The sequence below is a fragment of the Microcaecilia unicolor genome, chromosome 1 (genome assembly GCF_901765095.1).
Source record: "Microcaecilia unicolor chromosome 1, aMicUni1.1, whole genome shotgun sequence".
Lineage (NCBI taxonomy): Eukaryota > Metazoa > Chordata > Amphibia > Gymnophiona > Siphonopidae > Microcaecilia > Microcaecilia unicolor.
Genome location: NC_044031.1, coordinates 663,888,960 through 663,913,616, shown reverse-complemented (window position 1 = coordinate 663,913,616; position 24,657 = coordinate 663,888,960). Strand labels below are relative to the sequence as shown.

General features: G+C 40.9%; 1 protein-coding gene across 1 annotated transcript in view; it reads right to left on the bottom strand.

Moving 5' to 3' along the window:
* PEAK1 (pseudopodium enriched atypical kinase 1) overlaps positions 1 to 24,657 on the bottom strand; it is a 393,758-nt gene that overhangs the window by 35,972 nt on the left and 333,129 nt on the right. Inside the window, exon 5 of the mRNA XM_030186920.1 lies at positions 2,301 to 2,515. Coding sequence (XP_030042780.1) covers positions 2,301 to 2,515 — 215 coding nt within the window. The remainder of the gene's footprint in view (positions 1 to 2,300; positions 2,516 to 24,657) is intronic.

The window sequence follows — 24,657 nt, the reverse complement described above, 5'->3', positions numbered from 1 at the left end:
GGGGCAGACATTGGATGGAGGGGATGGGAAAGGGGGCAGACATTGGATGGAGGGGACGGGAAAGGGGGCAGACATTGGATGGAGGGGATGGCAGAGAGAGAGCGAAGACAGATGCTGGATGGAAGGAAGACAGTGAAAAGAAGATGAGGAAAGCAGAAACCAGAGACAACAAACTGTAAATAAAATATATTTTTTTATTTTTTTGCTTTAGGATTTATTACATTTGCATCCCACATTTTCCCACCTATTTGTAGGCTCAATGTGGCTTACATAGTACCGGAGAGGGTGTGACTCCGGTGTGAACAAATACAAAGTGATGTGGTAAGATAATGTTCATGTGGCACAGCCACATTAGGGCATCGTATAACGGAAGAGTTGTGGTATGTCCATTATGTACTTTAGTTCTGTTGTGTTGCAGATATCAGGCATTTATGTTGGATCGGCTGGGTATACATTTTTAAACAGGTTAGTTTTTAGTGTTTTCCGGAAGTTTAGGTGATCGTACGTAGGATAAAGTAGTATGGTAGTTGTGTTGTTAAAAGTTTATAAATAGAACATGTAAATAAGGTAATCTTTTTATTGGACTAATTTTAATACATTTTGACTAACTTTCGGAAAACAAAACCCCCTTCCTCAGGTCAGGATAGGATACTGTATTGACCTGAGGAAGGAGGTTTTGGCCTCTGAAAGCTAAATGTATTAGTCCAATAAAATGGTATTATTTTATTTTCTATATTTGTTTAATTTCTATTTGTTAATTTGTAAAGTGGTGATTTGTATTTGTTAGTTTTTTCAAATTTACATTTGCACAGTACTAGGGGACATTTTCTGTTTCTGTGGTGTTGCATTGTATGCAGAGTCTGGCATTGGGGGTTCAGTTTAATTTTTGTCTAAATAGATAGTTTATGATTACTTATTCTATAGTGGATTAGGGTGTATCTGTGTTTGTGAAAAAGCCATGGCTTTCAGTTGGCATTGACTGTGCAGGATTGACTATTGTGTCTGGTTTCGTTTTACAACAGGTGAATTGATGTTCTAGTGCTCACTGTAGTGTTTAAGATGCTTTCCTTTTCCTTGTGTGACTTGTAGAAATTACTGCTTATGGTATGCTAGAATTGCTCTATAGGTCCTGAGTGTTTTGTATTCTCGGTATGCCTAGTACTGGATTTTGGAGGGGGAGGTGTTAAAAAATGACCAGCCCCGGGTGTCAACTATCCTAGGTACGCCACTGCCTGTGACTTTTATACCTGTGATCAGTAAGAACAATCCTTATAGCAAGACCCAAAAATAGAATGCAAAGTAGGAATACAAGCTAAAACTGTAATGAAACTGAAAAATATATAACATGTACAGGGCAAATTCAGTGTTCAAATATACTGATAAAGTCCTTAAGTACTACATAAGGAGAGGGCAACTCTCTGTATGTACAGCAACACTGATTTTACTGTGACTGTTGTGTGAAGTAAGGAGGTTCCCATGTTAGTTCACTTAGAAATAAAGGTCAATAAACCATTTGAAGATCTTTTTTTTTATTAGAGTAACAATATATTTTTAACTAGTTCTCAAGTTCTATGCTTCCTTCATCAGATCTAGTGAAATCTAGTGAAGAACATATTAAATTAGTCAAAAGAAAGGTTTGCATGTAGCAGGGATTCCCAAACTTGTCCTGTGGGAACCTAAATCAGTTGAGTTTTCAGGATATCCACAATGAATAGGCATCAGATAGATTTGCACAGCAAGGAGGCAGTGAACGCAAATTGATCTCATGCATGTTCATTATGGATATCCTGAAAACTTGACTGGCTGGGGTTCCCACAGGACAAGTTTGGAAATCAATGGCCTATAAGTTGTTTAAAGATCTTCAATTCTACGCTATGACCATTAAAATTGTAGACAATAGCCGTCCTTTATTGTGAAAAAGACCCGACACGGGCCGTGTTTCGGCGCACAAGCGCCTGCCTCAGGGGTCAGGGTGTGTCTTCACAATGTATAAGCAGAAGTCCTAAGTGGATTGCCAGCTACCGCTGGACGTACTTTCAATTACATTGAGAGCTGGCTAGTATCCAAAACAGCCAAAAGACTGAATCCTGAAAGTGCAAAAGATTTGCTTCTTGCAGCTTTAAAACCTGTGCTGTGATAATTTAATATACCACTTATCATAATGCCTGCAATGTAACAAATTACTGAAGTTGATTTGATTTATTAATTTAATATACCACTTAATAAATCAAATCAACTTCAGTAATTTGTTACATTGCAGGCATTATCAAGAATCTCATCTATAAAGCAGCAGCACTTACCCAAGTTGCTATAAGTAGCACTGCTAGGACTGACATCGGAAAGACTGGAAGTCTCTTCGTTTTCTTCTTGGTTCTTCCTGCCATTAGAAGACAATGCTGGAGTGGCAGAGGTGGAGCTGCCATTACTCACATTGCCCTGCTTTACTGGCTCTGTCCATGGAATTTGAGCAACCCGAGATGAGGTATTCTCTGTCGCTTCCTCATCCGGTACTTGACTGAAAAGAGAAGACAGTAACAACTGAGAACTGTTCTACTGTGATATTAAAAATACTTGCCAAAAAAAAAAAAAAAGAAAAGAAGAAAAAAAAAAAAAAAAAAAAGAAAAGAAAGATTCCCTCTGTTCAGAAACAGTTCATCTTGCTAATTTCATTCTTATCTTTCAAAATTCTGGCACTTTTTGCCTAAATTCAATAAGGAGGGTCTAGGGTAGAACTGAGGATAGTATCTTAGCTTTTCAGCAGAAATTGCAAATCCAAGCCCATTGAGAAGCCTACTTTACAACTATTGTCAAACACACAAAACACCACCAGAACAGTGCAAACTTTCTTCTCCAACTCTATTAGTACAAGATGTTTTGACTATATTTATTATGGCACTTTCTATCTTGTAAATCTGTTTATGGTGAGGGCTATATTCAAAGCCATTCCCGTGGAATAAACAGCAATTTACCTGAGAAATGGACTATTTGAAAATTGCTCATTCTGTCTGAGTAAAACATATGCACCACACATGCAACCACCTACATTTAGCAAAGGCTTTCTCAGACATGGAGTTAGGACTGCAAAAATACATATGTTAATTTGGTTGGAAAAGTCCATGCAGGAAAAAGGTGGTGTGCTTCTCTGTGAGTAGTTTCTCTTTAAGAAATTTTCCAAATGAAGATAACCACAGACTTAGCAGCAATGCAGAGAGCATGATAATTACTTGTGTGTGTAGTGTAATTTGAACAGCTGTATATCATCTTGAGTGGCTGATGGAAAAATATTTTTTTTAAAAACTGTAATAAATATTAGACAGTAGTGTGTGGTCATATCATTTTAAAGGATTCAGTGAATTCCTGGCCCTAATTATGGTATATTTCTTTTTAAGCTCAATCTGTACTTTTCTGCACCTTTTATCTTTGTTGCAGAACAGGAGCATATGAGCAGATCTGATTGAATACTGCAGCTGAAGGCAGGCACGAGCTAGGCATGTGAAGCATGTAGGCCAGGGAGAGTTGCGTTTTGCCTTCTCAGCCACAATTCACATTCTGTTGCGATGCCATTCTAATGCTGCAGTGCCGCATTGTGATTAAGCCAAGAATCCTAAACTGATTTGCTATTCCACCCTAGCTGCCCTAAAGCTCCTCACTGAGAGCTGGGGATCCCTCAAGCCCACTGCCACAAACCCCCTATCCCCAAAACCCGCCATTAGGTTCAGGCCAATGGCTCACTTCAGAAAAGAAACAGAGGAGAGTGACTATGAGGCTCATTTTCAAAGCACTTAGCCTCCCAAAGTTCCATAGAAACCTATGGAACTTAGCCTCCCAAAGTGCTTTGAAAATATGCCTCTTTGTATTACAACATATTTTATTTTGGTTTGGTAGGGGGCAGAAAGGGTACAAGTTCAATAAATTACTAGATACCACATTGGTTACCACAACCAACACAGACGCACCATCCGCAGACAAGCTCGCTAAATATTTCAACGACAAGATTGCAAACCTACGCACTACATTACCACAGTACAACACTGATATCGAAAAATTCATGGACTGCATGGATCCAATGCTTGGAGAATACCCAGCAGACCGAATCTGGATAAATTTCACCTTCCTCACCGAAGAAATCGTAGCACAAGTGATCAACAGGTTTGCCAAATCCCATTTCAAACTGGACACATGCCCCACCTACCTAATAAAATCTGCCCCTCAACGCTTCACAGCAGACCTCACATCACACCTAAACTACTTGCAACATGGACTCTTTCCTAACGATAAAGGAGACATACTACTCACCCCAATACCTAAAGATCCAAAGAAAAAAGCAAATGAAATCACCACCTATTGCCCAGTAGCATCCATCCCCCTGGTAGTCAAACTGTTGGAAAGCATGGTAACCAAGCAACTTACAGACTACTTAAACAAATTCTCAATATTACACGAATCACAATCAGGATTTCACTCCAACCACAGCACTGAAACAGTAATAATCACTCTCCTAACCAAATTCAAACAAGAAATTGCAACAGGCAAAAGTGTACTCTTACTACAATTCGACATGTCTAGTGCGTTTGATATGGTAAACCATAAATACTACTAAACATCCTAGAAATCCTAAAACAAAATTGAACTTAGCCTGCAAATCATGAACTCATGGTCAGATGCATTTCAATTAAAACTCAATGCAGAAAAAACACATTGTCTCATCATATCATCACAATACAATATGTACAAACCCACCAGCATAAACACCCCAGATTACACTCTTCCTGTTTCAGACAACCTGAAAATTCTCGGAGTCACCATTGACCGAAACCTTACGCTAGAAAGCCAAGCGAAAAATACAACAAAGAAAATGTTCCACTCAATATGGAAACTCAAACAAGTAAAACCTTTCTTCCCAAGGGAAATATTCCTCAGCCTGGTACAATCAATGGTGCTAACTCACCTAGACTACTGCAATGCAATCTATGGCGGATGTAAAGAACAAACTATGAAGAAACTTCAAACTGCCCAAAACACCGCAGCCAGACTCATATCTGGAAAAACGAAAGCGCCAAACCCCTACGTGAAAAACTGCATTGGCTCAGAATCAAAGAACGAAACTTGTTCAAAATCTGCACCCTGGTTCACAAAATTATTCACGGCGAGGCCCCGATCTACATGGCAGATCCCATAGACTTACCAACAATATCTGCTTGGTAAACTACTATCATTTTTATCATTATCATGCTCTAACATGAATTATCATGCTTTATTATGCTTTATCAATATCTGCATTACAATATTTGCTTGTGAAACTACTATCATGTTTTATCATTACTATGATACCCAAGATCCTTCTGATATACTAAATGTATATTTTCTTATATACTTCTACTATTCATGATGTATTGCAAGCCACATTGAGCCTGCAAAAAGGTGGGAAATGTGGGATACAAATGCAACAAATAAAATAAAATAAATCAGAAACACAATCAGGTCAGCATTCACATTCCTAAATCTCCACTACCGAAGCTGCAAAGGACTAAAATACAAATTAACATATGCATCCAGCTTCTCCTATATAAGTACACAAATATGGAATGCACTACCAAACATCACGAAAACAATGCATGACCTAACAACCTTTCGGAAATCATTAAAGACCAATCTGTTCAAGAAGGCTTACCACAACGATCCAACCTAAACACCCGAACCCTGCAACACAACGAAACTTGAACCAGGACAGGACATTTCATTCTTCCTCCCCAACTACCTAAGACATTCTGTTACTCATGAACTTTAACGCAATTACCACTCTGCATTTCTGACACCGGAATTGGCTTTCGCCATCACGGTACTATGTAAGCCACATTGAGCCTGCAAATAGGTGGGAAAATGTGGGATACAAATGCAACAAATAATAAATAAATACAATATGTGGGCAAGCAATGGAAGAAAGCAGAGATGGGGCAGAGAGAATGGCAGGCAAAGAGGGAGTGAAGATGAAAAACCTAGAGAGAATGAAGAGTGGGAGACAAAACAGGAAAGGGAAAGAGGAGCACAGAAGTTGAAAGGAGGTTATACAAGAATTTTAAATTGTAAACCACTTTGACACTATGGTATATGGCATATAATGCACTGCCTGAAAGGCTCCGCCTAACACAAGACTATCTCTGCTTCAGGAAGCAGGTTAAAACTTGGCTCTTCAACCAGGCCTTTAATGGAAGAAGTAACTAACTTGTTAGTCTCTCTCACACACACAAGGAATGACTCAGGCTGCAAATACTGCAGCAGGACATGTTTATCCACTCCTACCCTAGCTGAGATAATATTTAACCATCTCTCTGACCTCATGTTCAACTGTCTTCAAATCATTCACCTTACTTTCTAACTCATCTATATGTTACAACTTTGCCTTACCCTTCACTATCAACTATAATGTTCTATTACGTATTGTGTGGACATTGTAAGTAGTATACCATGTCATACTTTGTATTGTTATTTGGATATTTTCACTGCTGTAATTTGTTTGATCTATTCTTACTGTACACCATCTTGATTGAATTCCTTCAAAACGGTAGTAAATAAATCTTAATAAATATATATATACAATTAAATAAATCCAATCCACACCAAAAGAAAAGAGAAAGGAAAGGGCAGAGAGGAATAAAGAGTTAGGGGTCAAGGTGAGAAGGGGAGGATGAGGAGGCAAGGTGAGAGGGGGCAAAGAGAGGGGGCATGAAGGGAAGTGAAATGGGATGGGACAGACAGCAGAGTGCAATGAGCGTAAGGATAGGAAGAGAGGAAAAGGTGAGGAAGGAAAAAGGCGCTAAGGACAAAGCTGAGAGTGGGAAGAAAGAATGGGAACCAATAACAGAGGAATCAGAGGGGTGGGGGGAGATGATGTTGGGTGCAGTGGGAAGGGATACTAGAAGTGTTTTTGAGGAAGAGAAGGGCTATATTAGGGCTGCAGAGCCCCTCTTGTTTCTGTGGGGATAAGAAGTGCTATACTGGGACTACCAAAGCTCACTTTTTGTCTGTGTGTGGGTTTAAAGTGTTATGTAGAGGTTGCAGAACCCTCCTTCTTGTTTCTGTGGGGGTGGGAAGTGCTATATTAGGATCGCAGAACTCCCTTTTTATTAAATCTACTGAATCTCTTACTATAAATGTCACCACACACTACTGGCAGAACACTGTCTCATGATCAGCAGCTTTATTAAGCTGAAAGTATCTTAAAAATTTTTTTTTTTAATTTATAACCATTTAAAGTTTCATCCCAGATACAAACAAAATGAACTTTGGGTACAAACTAGAAAGTCAGCAGCTTCATTAACAGTATGCCCCAGTATTTCAATTTTTTTTGTGTGTATGTGTGTGCTCTTTTTTTAAATAGTAGTCGTCCAATGCAAATCATGCTTTGCTGTATTCATTACAGAAGCATTTCTGTCCCCTGCCATCTCACAAAGAACACAGCAAAACTAGAAAAGGTTCAGAGAAGGGCAACACAAATGATAAAGGGGATGTAATACCTCCTTTTGAAGAAAGGCTAAAAATGTAAGGGCTACTGAGCTTGGATAATAGAGAGGATATGATAGACATTTATGCAGTCATGAATGAGTGGAATGATTAAATAGAACAGAGTTGTTTAACCTTTCAAACAACAACAGGACATTCTATGAAACTATACCAGCAAACTTTAGCCAAATTATGTTTCAATCATTTTTATTCAAAACTTAAGAAGAAAAGTTATCATCATCATGTATGAACGTCTGATATTTTCCCCCCATGTGGCTAAACTAACACTTAGTACTTCTACCTCAACAAATAGAACTTAACCTTCCCTCCCCTTCCCCTCCCACCCCCCTTTTTTCCCTTGCTATGGCATCAAATGAACATAATAACGCAGGGTACAGGGCAATAGCTAGAAGTTTAACAGTCTACTCCTGGCAGTTGGAGTCAGAGTATTCCAAAAGGGAGTCCAAGTGAGTTGGAAACGCACTGTAATTCCCACCCTCTCTACCCGCAGTAGCGTTATCATACGCACACGCCACTGTAGGGTAGTTGTATGTAAGCCATTCTGAGAGTATTGCTTGTTTAGCCACTACAATAGCTTTGCGTACAAAAGCGGTAAATCCTGATGGGACAGGGTGTATTAGAACAGGATGGCCCAGGAGCAGCGCCGAGTCATACTTCCAGCCCGCCTTCCACATCTCAGAAACATATTGTACTAGCTCCTTCCAAAATCGGACTATGCCCTTGCAGGACCAAAACATGTGCCCGAGGGTGGCCCCCGGATCCCTGCATTTGAGGCACTCTCCCCAAGGCGAGAGTCCCATGTGAAAGGCTCTTCTGGGAGAAATGTAGAGTCGAAGAGCAAATTTGTATTGTAGCTCCCAGTGCTGCGTCATGTTCATTGTTTTGCGCATTGTAAGCACATGGGACTTGAACTGAGGCAATGTAAGGGCCATGGAGATATCTCGTTTCCAGGCAGCCAGTAACTTGGCATAGTCTAGTTCGGTAATGTGTCCCCTTTAGCCAAATTATATATACAGTGGGGGAAATAAGTATTTGATCCCTTGCTGATTTTGTAAGTTTGCCCACTGACAAAGACATGAGCAGCCCATAATTGAAGGGTAGGTTATTGGTAACAGTGAGAGATAGCACATCACAAATTAAATCCGGAAAATCACATTGTGGAAAGTATATGAATTTATTTGCATTCTGCAGAGGGAAATAAGTATTTAATCCCTCTGGCAAACAAGACCTAATACTTGGTGGCAAAACCCTTGTTGGCAAGCACAGCGGTCAGACGTCTTCTGTAGTTGATGATGAGGTTTGCACACATGTCAGGAGGAATTTTGGTCCACTCCTCTTTGCAGATCATCTCTAAATCATTAAGAGTTCTGGGCTGTCGCTTGGCAACTCGCAGCTTCAGCTCCCTCCATAAGTTTTCAATGGGATTAAGGTCTGGTGACTGGCTAGGCCACTCCATGACCCTAATGTGCTTCTTCCTGAGCCACTCCTTTGTTGCCTTGGCTGTATGTTTTGGGTCATTGTCGTGCTGGAAGACCCAGCCACGACCCATTTTTAAGGCACTGGCGGAGGGAAGGAGGTTGTCACTCAGAATTGTACGGTACATGGCCCCATCCATTCTCCCATTGATGCGGTGAAGTAGTCCTGTGCCCTTAGCAGAGAAACACCCCCAAAACATAACATTTCCACCTCCATGCTTGACAGTGGGGACGGTGTTCTTTGGGTCATAGGCAGCATTTCTCTTCCTCCAAACACGGCGAGTTGAGTTCATGCCAAAGAGCTCAATTTTTGTCTCATCTGACCACAGCACCTTCTCCCAATCACTCTCGGCATCATCCAGGTGTTCACTGGCAAACTTCAGACGGGCCGTCACATGTGCCTTCCCGAGCAGGGGGACCTTGCGGGCACTGCAGGATTGCAATCCGTTATGTCGTAATGTGTTACCAATGGTTTTCGTGGTGACAGTGGTCCCAGCTGCCTTGAGATCATTGACAAGTTCCCCCCTTGTAGTTGTAGGCTGATTTCTAACCTTCCTCATGATCAAGGATACCCCACGAGGTGAGATTTTGCATGGAGCCCCAGATCTTTGTCGATTGACAGTCATTTTGTACTTCTTCCATTTTCTTACTATGGCACCAACAGTTGTCTCCTTCTCGCCCAGCGTCTTACTGATGGTTTTGTAGCCCATTCCAGCCTTGTGCAGGTGTATGATCTTGTCCCTGACATCCTTAGACAGCTCCTTGCTCTTGGCCATTTTGTAGAGGTTAGAGTCTGACTGATTCACTGAGTCTGTGGACAGGTGTCTTTCATACAGGTGACCATTGCCGACAGCTGTCTGTCATGCAGGTAACGAGTTGATTTGGAGCATCTACCTGGTCTGTAGGGGCCAGATCTCTTACTGGTTGGTGGGGGATCAAATACTTATTTCCCTCTGCAGAATGCAAATAAATTCATATACTTTCCACAATGTGATTTTCCGGATTTAATTTGTGATGTGCTATCTCTCACTGTTACCAATAACCTACCCTTCAATTATGGGCTGCTCATGTCTTTGTCAGTGGGCAAACTTACAAAATCAGCAAGGGATCAAATACTTATTTCCCCCACTGTATATATTTTTTTTTTTCACAGAGAGCAAAAAATAAAAGCTGTAGTATATACTGCTGGGAATGTGATCATAGTGACTAACAAGTGGTGCTCAAAAGAGGTTTAGAATTATAATAATTAGGCAGGCTTGGGAGAGCCATTGCTACTTTTTGGGATTTGCCAGGTACTTGTGACCGATATTGGCCAATGTTAAAGGCAGGACAGATGGCTCAACAGGCCTTTGTGTGAATCAGCAAGGCTTTTCTTATGTCCTTATGCCAAATTTAGAACCACAGAATCCTCCATTGCTCTTGGTGCTTAAACTCTCAGGAACAAGATGTGTATTCTCCCTCTACACCACTCTACTCTGCACTTGAGCTTGGGATTCTGTTTGCACTGCTTCTGGGTCATTTCTTGGTTCTCATGAGAACATCTGGAATCTGCTCTCCTGCATCTGTGAAGTCACACCGAATAGCAGTTGCTGGCAAACTGGCTACCCAATCTCCAAAAGGCACAACTGGGCTCAGCGGACCGAGTGAAACTTTACTCCATAGGTTGAAGTATCCTCCCGAACAGCTCCTGCACAATGGTTGTGTTTGGATAAGGAAGAACTTGGTGAAGCATAGTAAGCTGACTACTCTTAGCAGGAGATTTGAGTGTGGGAGTAAGAGGACCATGCACCTCAGCATCAGGCATGGAAAAAAGATAAACTAAAGCAAAGCTGATGTGGTCCCTCATCACAACAGCAGGGACAGAGAAGAAGCGGGGAAACTACAGGCCGGTAAAAGCCTCTCGTCGGTGACAGGAAACACAATGGAGTCGCTGCAGAAGGAAAGGATAGTTAACTTTCTAGACGCCAACGGATTGCAGGATCCGAGGCAACATGGCTTTACTAAAGGAAAATCCTGCCAAACTAATCTGATTGACTTCTTTGACTGGGTGACCAAAGAACTCGATAAAAGACATGTGCTAGATGTAATCTACTTGGAATTCAGCAAAGCCCTTGATATGGTTCCTCACAGAAGACTCGTGAATAAGCTAAGAGGGCTGAACTTAGGACCCAAATTAAATGGACTGGAAACTGGTTGACCGATAGGCAACAGAGGTAAATAGAATCTACATAGAAGAAAGGAAAGTGAGCAGTGGAGTGCCTCAGGGGTTGATGCTGGGGCCGATTCTGTTTAATATATTTGTGAGAGACATTATTATTATTTTTTTTTTGTTACATTTGTACCCCGCGCTTTCCAACTCATGGCAGGCTCAATGTGTCTTACTGGTGGGTTAGAAGGTAAAGTTTGCCTTTTTGTGGATGACACGAAGATAGCCAAAAGAGTGGATAAACTGGAGGGTGTAGAAACCATGAGAGAGGATCTCCAAACATTGGAAGAATGGTCAAGGGTCTAGTGCAAAAATCCAAAAGTGATGTACCAGATAAGAGGGAAGAGATTGGTAAGCTCGAATCAGGAGAGGGACCTTGGGGTGATGGTGTATGAGGACCTCAAAGTGGCGAAATAATGCAATGGGGCGGTGGCTGCAGCCAGAAGGATGCTAGGTTGCATAGAAAGGGGTATAACCAGCAGAAGAAAGGAGGTGTGGATACCCCTTGTACAAGTCGTTGGTGAGGCCTCACTTGAGTATTGTGTTCAGTTTTGGAGGCCATATCTTGCTAAAGATGTAAAAAATCTCGAAGCAGTTCAAAAAAAAGTGACAAGAATGGTATGTGGTTTACATAGCAAGATGTATGAGGAAAAACTTGATGACTTGAACATGTATACCCTGGAGGAAAGGAGAACCAGGGGTGATATGATATAGACATTCAAATATTTGAAAGGTATGAATCTTCAAACAAACCTCTTTTAGACATGGGAAGGTGATAGAACTAGACAACATGAATTGAGGTTGAAAGGGGGCTGACTCAGGAATAATAGAAGTAGTTTTTTCACTGAGAGGGTGGTGGATACTTAGAATGCTCTCCCGCGGCAGGTGGTAGAGATGGAAAAACCCTAACGGAATTCAAAAATGCACGGGATAAACATGCAGGAATCATGTTTAGAAGGAATCGATCCAAAGAAGCTTAGCGGAAGCTAAGTGACAACACTGGTAATTGGGAAGCAAAGCCAGCGCTAGGTGGACTTCTACGGTCTGTGCCCTGATCGTGGTTTGGATAGCTATGGATGGGATGGACTGGAGCTTTCAAGGGCTTCAATGATATCTTCAGAAGTTTTAGAACAAGGACAATGCCGGGCAGACCTCCATGGTCTATGCCCTGAAAATGGAATGAACAAATCAAGATTAGATATACGCATGCTGGGCAGACTAGATGGACTGTACAGATCTTTACCTGCTGTCATCTACTATGCTACTATGTAACACTCAGGGCCAGAAAGCTGGCAGTTCAGTAAAAAGACTCCTCTGTGAGTTTCCCCCTTTCTCAAATTAAATTATTTAAAACTCCAAATAACTAAATTTAAGAAAATCTCCCAGCCAGCTAACTCTAAATGAATTTGCAGATTAAGAGATTTTGCAGAGTACGAGGAGTTTAGAGTCTGCAAACATGTTTACCATAGCGTACTTCTGTTAGATAAATACAAAGGTGCACTTTGGCCTTCTCCTTGACTTGGATTACATGTGCTTTCTGATCTACAGTAGGGCCAAACTGAAGAATCCTTCAGAGAATTAAGTGCTCTCCAATTTGACTTTGCTGAGAAAAGGCAAGAAAATGAAAACCTAAGGCTTATATTTATGAAATACTGTAAATAGAACATTTACCACACCACTGAGCTAAGTGCGGTTGAAAGAGTTTTCACTCAGAGTTTTCAGTTAACACAACATACAAGGATTTCAAGCACTAACAAATAACTACAAGTAAATGGTTCAGCAAACTAAATTTGAGAGCTAAACGCCACTCGATTTTTGTTTTCTTTTACTGAACTCATTCATGCTGACAAATACAGTTGGACATCAATTATCCAAACTTATAAGACAATGCATGTGCACAGTGGAGAGAACGCACAGACCATTGCTAGTTCTAGGGCATGTATTTGACTATATGTATTTGGTTATGTAATATACCCAATCCCAAACTAGTTTAGCTGACAGTCTACTGTACAAGAATTAGTTTACTATATGCAGTTTGTCAGGCTCAAAGCAGTCTACCTACACCAGTATCCCTGGCCAGGCAAGTCCCTGTATTCGGTGCTAAATTGTTTGTTCAGATCTTCAGCGCTGGCTAAATTCTAGAAACATCTACTTGCCTTTATTTTGGCTCCATTATTTTTCATGTCAGAGTTTTTTCCATACTTTGATAATGTTCAAGAAAGGTATCATCTTCTATCATGACCAGCTTCCCTTCCTGCCCAAACAATCTTCAGTCATGCTTTATTGGTATGACCGGGCCTGAATCGACTTAAGATCTGCCAATATGGGAGTAGCTAAGCAAAAAGTGTTCTTGAAAAATTTTTTAAACATTTTCTCAGAATTAAATTTAAGAAAACAAAGCTGAGGACCTTCTGTTTTCACCTATCACAGAGAATTCACAAGATAAATATGCTTTGCATACCTGGGCCCATTTATTGGAACCTCCTCCCACCTGAGCAATGTGGATAAATTGATTGGGCCAAATTAAAGCCTGGATGAAAACCTTTTTTTTTTACTTTAGCATTTCAAACTTTTGAGGATTTGGATTCAACTAAATTAATCTGATTTACTGTTACACTCCAATTTTATTTTGCCTTTGATATTTGAATGTGTGCTATGTTTTAAGATGGCAGGATTGTTTCAGTTGGTGAAATTTCTTCTCTCTCTGTTCATTTATGATCTTTTTATTCCCTATACAATTTATATATGGTAATTTATTTTCTTTCTTCTATTAAAATTGCTATTGAAAACTGTTTTCCTATGCTTTTTAGCCTTAACAGCAGTAATTAGATTGTAAGGTCTGTCAAGCAGGGACTGTCTCTTCATGTTCAAGCGTACAGTGCTGCGTATGTCTAGTAGCGCTACAGAAATGATAAGTAGTAGTAGTAGTATATCTACAAATAAATTAATTTTAATTGCCACATAAATGAATAAAAAATATTATTTGCTAGCACAGCTGCTTAAACTTTTCCATCTTTGACAATGTATCGAACAAGCAAATCTTGAAAATTGACTACAGAATGTGCATCTATGGAGCAGAAACCAGACCTTCGGCACTGGAAATTTAAAATCTCAAACAGAAGCTACAGAAAGAGTACCATTTCGATTAAAAAACAAAGAAAAAAAAAAAGAGTTTGTAGGTACTATCGGTTGCATATCTAAGAAGCAGAGGAACCCAAACAGAAACAAACATTACATAATACAGAAACAATCACCTCCAAAGGCACAGGCGTTTCAAATCATTTTGCTTCACCGTTAAAGAACATGCAAAAGGAGAAAAGCCAAGTCAAAGGTCAAAAATTTTAAGTATTACAAATCCGCACAACTCTCTCAATCATTTACTCCGATGGCAAAATAGGAAAGGTGTAAGGGAGCACTGGAGAAGGGGGTGTTAAGTTTAGGCTTGTAAACACAGGAAGCGTTGCAGAGGTTAACAAAACATGGCAAATGTATAAAGTAAAAGATTAGCAGGTCATTAAAGTGGTGAAATTAAAAAAAAAGTCACAATTTGAATAATTACCTTGTGCAGTAAAGGGTAATTGGCACCATTTACAGGCAAGGCAAATAGATTTGGGCCCAGAAAGGACCTTGCAAAGGAACAGCATGCAAAGTAAAATTATGCTATCAGAGGGCACCAGTGCTACTACCATTTTTATGTAGAAAAACAATATTTGCTCACATAAGGCAAGAATCTTAAGTCATATCTGCCATTCAAATTCTTTTGTACTACATGCACTGGCACTAAATTATAAAGTGCAATAAAGAAAGAGAACAAGCAAGGTTTCAGCTTCACACAGAGAACTCAAACACAAATGAAGCATTAAAAATCATTCTCCAGCAAACTTTAAAATCAGAACAAAGAAATCAATGGTTATAAAAGAGCAAGAAGAATTGGACTCACCTACTGTACTCACTCACACAGCTCCCCATGAAAGGAAACTCTCTCAGAGCCTTCTTGAGTCTGTTAATCATGGTTTGAAAGTCTGGTAAGCCATTAATCTAAGATTTGCAAGGAAGTACAATATGAACAACATGCCTGAACTCCGTTCAGTGAGCTCAGCAACTGCACCTTTTCTGTATTTACCTTGGGGGATGGTCTGAATGATGTACCAATCTGATTTGCAAAACCTCAGCAAAGACAGGGTCCGCCTTAACTCTCTCAGCACCATGGTAAACCCAGACTGCTGTTTACATTCCCCTGCCTGCCTGAACTAAACTTCCGTTTCCTTTTAGTCTTCTCAAACAAATCCCGTAAAACATTTATGGAACAAAAAGCAAGCATTCAGTGAGAGCGAGAGAGCGAGAATGAACCCAGCTTCAGGAATCAAATCCAGTATTCCTTCACAGCAGTAAGCATTTCTGCTATATAAAAAAAAATACCTGGATTTTAATTATGGTGTACAGCGCTGCGTATGACTTGTAGCGCTATAGAAATGATAAGTAGTAGTAGTAGTAATTCAGCAGGTAGGCTTGAAAGTAACTTTTCAAAGTATGCATGCAGTTTTAAAAGCGAGTTTGTTTTTCTACCTTATTTAAGGATTTTTTTTTTTTAAATAGTGGCACAACTAGCATAGAAGTCATCTCTTGCTGCAAAACAGTTCCACTGGCTGTAAAACCAATGTAGCAATACTAACTGCCTCCTTCTACTGGTCAATCAACTTTAACATCTCCCCGTAACTACCCCCTTTCATAGGATTGCCCTCAGCTTTCTTTTATTTGGTTCTCTGCTGCTGGAAGCTGCACGGTTTTATTCTCTTGATTATTTCCATTGCCATGATACTTATGGGTCGATGCAGAAAACCATGTATAAGGGCTGCTGGGCTTTCTGCAAAAACGTACCACCAAGATACAGTAATCAATGACCATGGACATTACTGCTGCAATAAATGTGCAGTCAGAAAAAAACATGCCCAGGTGGCAGAAATCTGCAGTTTGTTGTAAAATGTTCCCCTTCCTTTCACTGTGTGAGTAAGAGATTGGATCATGCATTGACAGGAAGGAAGACAAATTAAACAATTTTAAAAAATGCTGCATGAGGGGTCACCTCCCCCCCCCCCAAAAACAAACCCTGATATTATTCGGAATTTCTGTAGTCATCTGCCTGATCAGATCAGTAGAGTTCCAGAGTCTCAGGGGCCCTTTTACTAAGCCCATGCCAAATTGGAGTTACCACCCGGTTACCGTGTGGCCCCTGCGGTAATTTCAATTTTGTCGTGCGTCCGCTATGCGCGTCTGAATTTTTTTATTTGCATGTCAAATGGCATTTGACGTGCGTAGGTCATTACCGCCTGGGTTCTTTACCGTTAGGTCAATGGCTGGCGGTAAGGTCTCAGACCCAAAATGGATGCGAGGCAATTTTGATTTTACTGCATGTCCATTTTCGGCAAAAAAAAAAGGCTTTTTTTAAAAACAGAAAACCCATGCCTACACTACCGCAAGCCATTTTTCAGCGTGCCTTTGTAAAAGGACCCTTCAATGTGGGCAGACTGTATGGACTATATATCACTTCACTCGGAGTCTATTTATCAAACTATACACACAAATTCAATTTTAATGCTCATATTAGCAACATAACAAAAAATGCAAGCTTATTGTTAACTGCATGTTCAGGGGCAATTTTCAAAACATGTTTACCTATGAATGTCAAGGGTACTTTAAGTTGCAGGTATTAAACCACTTCTCAAAGGGAAAGTATAGATGTACTTTCCCTTTGAAAACTGCCTAGGAAAAAAGTGGTCACAAAGATTTCCACCTGCTTTTTGCATGAATATGCTTTCCCTTCACATCAGCACAGGTAGTTTTGAAAATGCAAAATTACAGGTATTCATTCCTGCTCTAACCCTGCCCTGGGGAATGCCTTTGCTGAATGTAGGTAAAACTATTTGCATTGTAGAATAACTTGTATCCTTTCACTGATAAGAGGAAAAGGTTGCAGCAGGTTTCAAACAACTAGTTTACACAGGTAGATAGCCACTGACCTTTGTAAATGGCTTTTGAAAAACTGTCCTCTAAAAGTACCAACATTCATTACAATATGGATTGGATTGGATTTATTGACTTGGTATACTGCTTAATACTAATGTTTTAAAACGGTTTACAATAAAAATTACTTGACAAAAACATAAAAAATAAACATAATATAAGCTCAAAACAACCTACTTTAAACATTTTTACACTGATACTATACCAGTAAATACAACAAAGTGAAAAACTAGTGAAAACTGGTTTAAAAAATCCAGGTTTTTTAATGCTTTATGAAAGCCCAAATAACTGGTCGTAATAATACTAACTGACAGGTAATCCTGCTTATAATCGAACGAGAAAAACGCCCAAGTTCCGACCTAAATCGGGAGATAGACGTTTATCTCACAAACATGAATAATGCGGTATAATCGAAAGCCAAACTTGGACGTTTTCAACTGCACTCCATCGCGGAAGCGTAAAAAGTTGACGGGGGCGTGTCGGAGGCATGGTGAAGGCGGGACTGGGGCATGGTTATCACCCAAACAGAGATGGGCGCCTTTCGCCGATAATGGAAAAAAAGTATGCGTTTGTAGCTAGAATTTAGGGCACTTTTCCTTGACCCTGTTTTTTCACGAATAAGGCCCCAAAAAGTGCTCTAAATGACCAGATTACCACCAGAGAGAATCGGGGATGACCTCCCCTGACTCCCCCAGTGGTCACTAACCCCCTCTCCCACCACAAAAAAATGATGTTTCACAACTTTTTATTTTCACCCTCAAATGTCATACCCACCTCCCTGGCAGCAGTATGCAGGTCCCTGGAGCAGTTGTTAGGGGGTGCAGTGGACTTCAGGCAGGTGGACCCAGGCCCATCCCCCCCCCACCTGTTACAATTGTGCTGCTTAATGCTTAGTCGTCCAACCCCCCCAACCCCACTGTACCCACATGTAGGTGCCCCCCTTCACCCCTTAGGGCTATAGTAATGGTGTAGACTTGTGGGCAGTGGGTTTTGAGGGGGATTTGGGGGGATCAACACACAAGGGAAGGGTGCTATGCACCTGGGAGCTCTTTTACCTTTTTTCTGTTTTTGTAAAAGTGCCCCCTAGATTGCCCGGTTGGTGTCCTGGCATGTGAGGGGGACCAGTGCACTACGAATCCTGGCCCCTCCCACGAACAAATTGCCTTGGATTTATTCGTTTTTGAGCTGGGCGCTTTCATTTTCCATTATCGCTGAAAAACAAAAACGCCCAGCTCACAAATTGTCGAATAAAACATGGACGTCTATTTTTTTCGAAAATACGGTTCGGTCCGCCCCTTCACGGACCCATTCTCGGAGATAAACGCCCATGGAGATAGACGTTTCGTTCGATTATGCCCCTCCACGAGTTCCACAAAGGAGGTCCCATATAGCTAAAAGCTCTTTTCCTTGTAGAGGTCAATTTAACCGTCTGAAGCAAAGGAAGTTGTAATAAACAACGTTGAGAAGAACACAAAGTGCTGATGTTCTTGTTTAACCAATATGTCTGAAAGATATTTGGGAGTATTCAAAAAAAGAGCTTTAAAAACCAGATGCACAATGTCTCAAAAACAAATCTGGAGAAACTGGTAGCCAGTGTAATTCTTTTAACACTGGCGTACCTGATCTGTTCTCCTTGCATTAACCACTAAGCATGCCGCAGTGTTCTGAACCAGCTGAAGCCCATTCAGACTGGTTAAAGCGAGTCCCTGATATAGAAAATTACAATAATAGACTATACTTGTAACAAAAGTGTGTCCTAACTTGATCAAATTAGACCGAGTCAGAAGAGGCTTGACCTGTAGGATTTGTCTCAATTGGAAATAGCATGATTTAATAACGTTATTAATTTCAGGTTCAGGTTGTATTTGATATACCGCTAAGGAAAACCAACATCATAATGGTGCACAATATCAACATTAGCAGAGCTGCCAAGGGGTCCCAATTTTTGAGAGGGAGATTTTAGTACATGCCCCAGCCCTGCCCCAGCTCCACCCACTCTACATGGCTCCGCCCCCTGACACACCTCAATCCCACTGCCATTTCAGAAAATATTTTATTTAATAGCCTAATACCCTTTTCAATTAGCTTTCAGAGGCCAAAACTTCCTGCCTTAGGTCAGATCAGGACAGTATAATGCTGTTATGGTATCCTCTTCTGACCTGAGGAAGGAAATGCTGGTCTCTGAAGGCTAATCAAAAGTGTTTTAAAAAAATCAGTGAAGGTATCACCTTATTTTCTATTTTGTGTTTTATTTGCATTTATTAACCTTCATTAACACAGCTACCACATTGCTTTATCCTAAATTAATAATAAAATTATTTTCTGTACCTTTGTTGTCTAGCCATTTACTTTTTCTGTGTTGGTCCCAGTCTCTTGATTCTGCGTTCCTTTGTCTTCTCTTAACTCTCTTGCCAGGGTTTCCTGTCATTTTCTCTCCTTTTTCTTTGTTTTCTTGAATTTATTTTTCTGCCTTGCTCTTTGTCCAGATTTAATTCATTCTTACTATTCATTCTTTAATTTCCCTCTTTTTACGTCATCTACCTATGACTTCATCTTTTCCTCACTTTTGTTCTCCCCATGTCTCTTCCTTTTATGCTCCAGTCTTTCACTAACTCTATCCTCTCCCCCTTTCCATCCAGCATCTACCCTCTTTCTCTCCCCATCCTTCCAGTGTCTCCCCCTCTCTCTCTGCATCCTTCCATCCAGCATCTCCTCTTTCTCTCCCTGTCCATCCAGCACCTTCCCTCTTTCTCTCCTACCCTTCCATCGTGTCCTCCCTCTTTCTCTCTCCATCCTTCCAACCATTACCGTCTCCCAATCCTTCCATCCATTATCTCCCTCTATCTCCCCTTCCTTCTAGACAGTTCTCTCTACCCTTTTCCATTCAGCATGTCCTCTCTCTCTCCTCATCCTTCCAGTGTCTTTCCTCTTTCTCTCCCTACTCTTCCATCCAGCGTCTTCCCTCTTTCTGCCCCCTCCTTACAGCATTTTTCCTCTTTCTCCCTCCTTTCATCCACCATTTATCCATCTGACCAGTTAGGGTCTCCCCAAGTTTCTCCCCAGCAGCTTCTCTCTCTCCCCTGCCCTTTTCAATGTCCCCTCTCTCTCCTCATCTCTCTCCCTCTGTACCTCTCTTCCATCCAGAGTCTTCCCTCTTTCTGCCCCTCCTTCTAGCATTTTTGCTGTTTCTCACCCTCCTTTCATCCAGCATTTCTCCTCTTTCTCTCTCCATCTGACCAGCCAGGGTCTCCCCCTTGTTCCCCTTCCTTCTCCCCAGCTCTTCATGTCCTCTCTTTCTCTCCCCATCTCTCTCTGGCTCTCCCCTGCTCTTTTCCATGTCCCCTCTCTCCCTGTACCCTCCAGCATCCTCACTCTTCTTTCTTTCTCTCCCCTCTGCTCTCTCTAGCCACCCTTCCCCCCTCTTCCCCTACCCTTTCTAGCCATGTTTCCTCCCTCTCTCTGGCCCTCTTTGGAGCAGCAGCACCATCGACACAAGAACAAAAACAAAAGTGGGGCCACAGCAGCCTTCAGGCATGTGCTGTTGGCTCTGCCGTCCTCTGCCCCCGCTGATGTCAATTTCCCGTTCCGGGGGCAGAGGACCGGCAAAGCCGACAGTGCATGCCTGAAGGCTGCTGCGGCCCTGCGTTTGTTTTTGTTCTTATGTCGGCTTTAGAGAGAAGCGGCAGCAGCAGCTCAGTGCTTGTTTTTGTTCCTGCTGCTGCTCAAGAGAGAAATGGTGGCAGCTGCAGCGGTGGAATTCAGTGGGAGACTTTCCTGCTTTGGTGGGAGAGCACCCGCTGAAGCGGGAGTCTCCCGCTGAATGCAGGAGACTTGGCAGATATGCATTAGGAGAGGCTTAAGGGAAAGAACCACAACTATCGATAGGACAGCAGAAATAAAAGAGGGGGCATAGAAAAGAAGGGGAGGTCAAAGACTAGGAAAGGTATAGATTCTAGCAAGTAATGTGCCCGAACTGCGGCAAAGCCATAAAAATAAATAAGCAAACAAATAAATCCAGGAAATTTCAAAACAATGTCACAATAAAATCCAAGAGTTAATTTCTAAGAGGAATTTGAAGACCACTTACTAAGGGACAAACAAGCAAGGGCTTGTTCCTATGAGAAAGCCAAATAGCAGCTGATTTGTCTATATTCACAAAATTAAATCATGATCCGTTAACCATTTTTCCAAAAGTCAAGTTTACAATTGAGATCAGACATGACCTGAGCAATGTTTTGTATTTCTTTTTTCAGATGATATGTAAAACCTCAGCTCTCAATCAATTCAGACAAAGGAGCAAGATACAAATTAAAAAGCACAGGAAAAAGAAATGAACCCTGGGGTATTCCTTGCTCCAAGCATTTGTGAGACGATAACTCAGAATTTTAGCATACCAACTGACTGGAGAAATAAGATTCAAACCAGTGAAGAACAGTGGACTGAATACCAAATTTTTTCCAGAAGAGTAAGCAGTTTGGAATGTGAAACAGTATCAAAAGCTGCACTAAGATCCAATTGAATCCTTAATGTGTCATGCCCTCGATCACCCTTCACCAACAATGTTAACAAAGGACACCAAAAGAGACTCAGTACTATGGTGTGACCTGTATCGAGTCTAAACACTTATGTATGATGATTTGTCTTTTTTCTACAAAATCATTTAACTGCTCCAGAAGCGACTTTTCAAGCACTTTGGTTAACGATGACAAATTAGAAATTGGACAAAAACTGGAATATCCGTCATCAGCTTCCCCCCCCCTTTTAAAAATAGGTGAAAACACAGCTTGTTTTATTCTGTCAGGTACCATTCCAGTATGCAAAGAAAGATTAACCAAAAAAGAAATCAATGTTAATAAAACCTCACTACATTGCGAGAGAATATGAAATGGAAGCAAATCTAGAGTTTTCGCAGTACAGTGTAAGCTCTGAAGAAATTTAATTACAGTGGAATCAGTACATGCTTAAACTGGGACCAATCATCCTCAGTAGACTCGTAAGCAAACTCCAGATGAACTGAGTGACAACCATAAAAAGAACTGGTGATAAACTATCAACCTTATTTGAGAAAAAAATTCTGCAAATCCAGACGAACTCAATGACTTATTCCCAACGTGCTCAGCAGGAGAAGATCTCAGATCATACACAATTTTAAAAAGATGGTGAGGATTATCATCAAATTTACCCAATTTAGTATTGATATAATCTCTTTTACTGCAAAACACCTCAGGATAGTAAAGCTTACTTGTAATTTTATATTTGCCTCTGAGTCTTGGGATACTGTCGGAACACAAATCACGTATCCATATATCTACCATGTCAGCCCCGCTAGTTCAACATTGGGTGGAAAAAGCTCATAATATATTATTTATTTATTGCATTTGTATCCCACATTTTCCCACCTCTTTGCAGGCTCAATATATCTGAACTTAGATGGAGAATTATTGATGTGGTTGAGTTAGGATGGGAGGGGGTGATAGTGCTAAGATACTGAACTTTAAGGAGCAATGCTGGATATTTAATTTAGACACTGTAGCCCCTCGGGGGCTTAATAACCAATTGGAATGGAGTTCGTTGTTGTGACGTAGGTTAGTGAAGAGATCTGATAGGTTGAACCATACTGAATGGTAATTGATGGGAATTGTGGGCAGTACTAGTTAAAGCGTATAAATACGCGCACCATTCTACGAACAAGAAACTTGAGGATGGCGCACATATGAGTGAGTAGATGTTTATAGCTTATTACGAAGTATATGCGTGGTGAAGGAATTTAAAGGATAGAATCTAACACACAATTTCTTCTTATTTTAGTTGATTTGACCCTGATGCAGCTACTGCGAAACATGCCGCATGTCGGTCACTTTGATTAATGGATTCATTGATAACATTAAACTGTTACCAGTTATCAGCCACCAAGAAAAGCTAAGTTTTAAAATTCATTTTTTTTGGAATATTAAAGGATTATAAATTAAAGAGTAAATGTTGGGGAAGGAAGGTGAGTGGACCGATGAGGAGCCAATGCGCATTAGAGTTGGGAGCATTCGTGCCTTCTGATAAATGAAGTGTTGCCATAATAATACATATTGTGCTACTGAAGTCCTTTAGTTAAAAAAATTGAATGAATACTGAAAAATAATCGATATAAGGGAACACATTGTATTGTGAATGTTTGATAATTATCCACCTTAGCAAAACACATAGTAAACCAATAAAAACCATGCACATCTAATAAATATTTAACATCTCCTCTAGAGGCATGCACACACATTACATTTAAATGACCTAGTTAGCATAATTTTGCAGTTTAGTCAACTAATTAACATTTTAACAAAAAAAATCTATATTAACTGAAACAAATTACACATTACCATTAGTGGGAGCACTTTTATAAAGGTTTTTCTGTGCCTAAGGTCCATTTTACATGTGGGGGAAAAAAAGCCTTTTGTAAAAATGTGTAGACATTTGCTTGCATAAGTATGGGAGTCAATACTTATCAAAAACAAAACAACTTCAGTTATCCAGTGTGCAGTTTTCTTATAGACCATTCAAACTCAATGGCAAAACGCAGGAAGCGCTGATGAGGAGGCCAAATTGGAGCATGCAAATAGGCCTCTCTGAGGTCCAGAGCCATCAGAAACTCTCCCGGCTGCACCGCTGCCACCACAGACCACAGATTCTCCATCTGAAAATGCTGGACTTGCAGAAACTGGTTGACCTTCCAGAGGTCGAGAAAAAGGATGGAAAGTGCCTCCTTTGTGAGGCACCATGAAATAAATGGATTATCAACCCATTTCAGACTCGAAAGGGGGAACAGGCACTACTGCCCCCAGCTCCAGTAGTGATCACAAGGTGGCTTCGACCTTTTCCGCCAGGTCTGTGCTCACTGGAAATAGGCGGGACATTGCCCAAGCCACTTTCAGGCCCCCATTAGGGTCAGTCCACTAAGCAGTAATAAGCTCCAAAATGGCTTCATGCATAGGAAAAACCTTAGACGGCCACATGTTGCTAGCTATCTTAGAAGATTCACTACAGAAGAAGCCTGTGCCTCCGGGTCTGAAATGTTCAGGGCTTCCAAAGCACTAGAAATAAGGGCAGGCGATTCCTCTTGATGAAAAAAGCACACCACAGAAGGGTCATCTGGCTCCTCCTGTAGCAATTACCCTTCCTCCAGCTCATCCACCCTAGATGGGCGTAAGGACTTCCCAGCAAAAGTAGCAAGAGATTGGAAGGCAGACGCAAGGGGCAACGATCCCTCCTCAGAAGAGGAATTCAACTGCCTCCTCTTTTGAACTGGATCCGCAGCAGAGGGCAGCAACATGTAGTCTAAGTCTTCAGAGAGGGAAGGCAGAGGCTGGGAATGAGGCAAGGTCCTCTTTAACAAATAAGCCTTGTGCAGAAGCAAGATAAACTCTGGGAAAATGACTCAGGAGAACACAC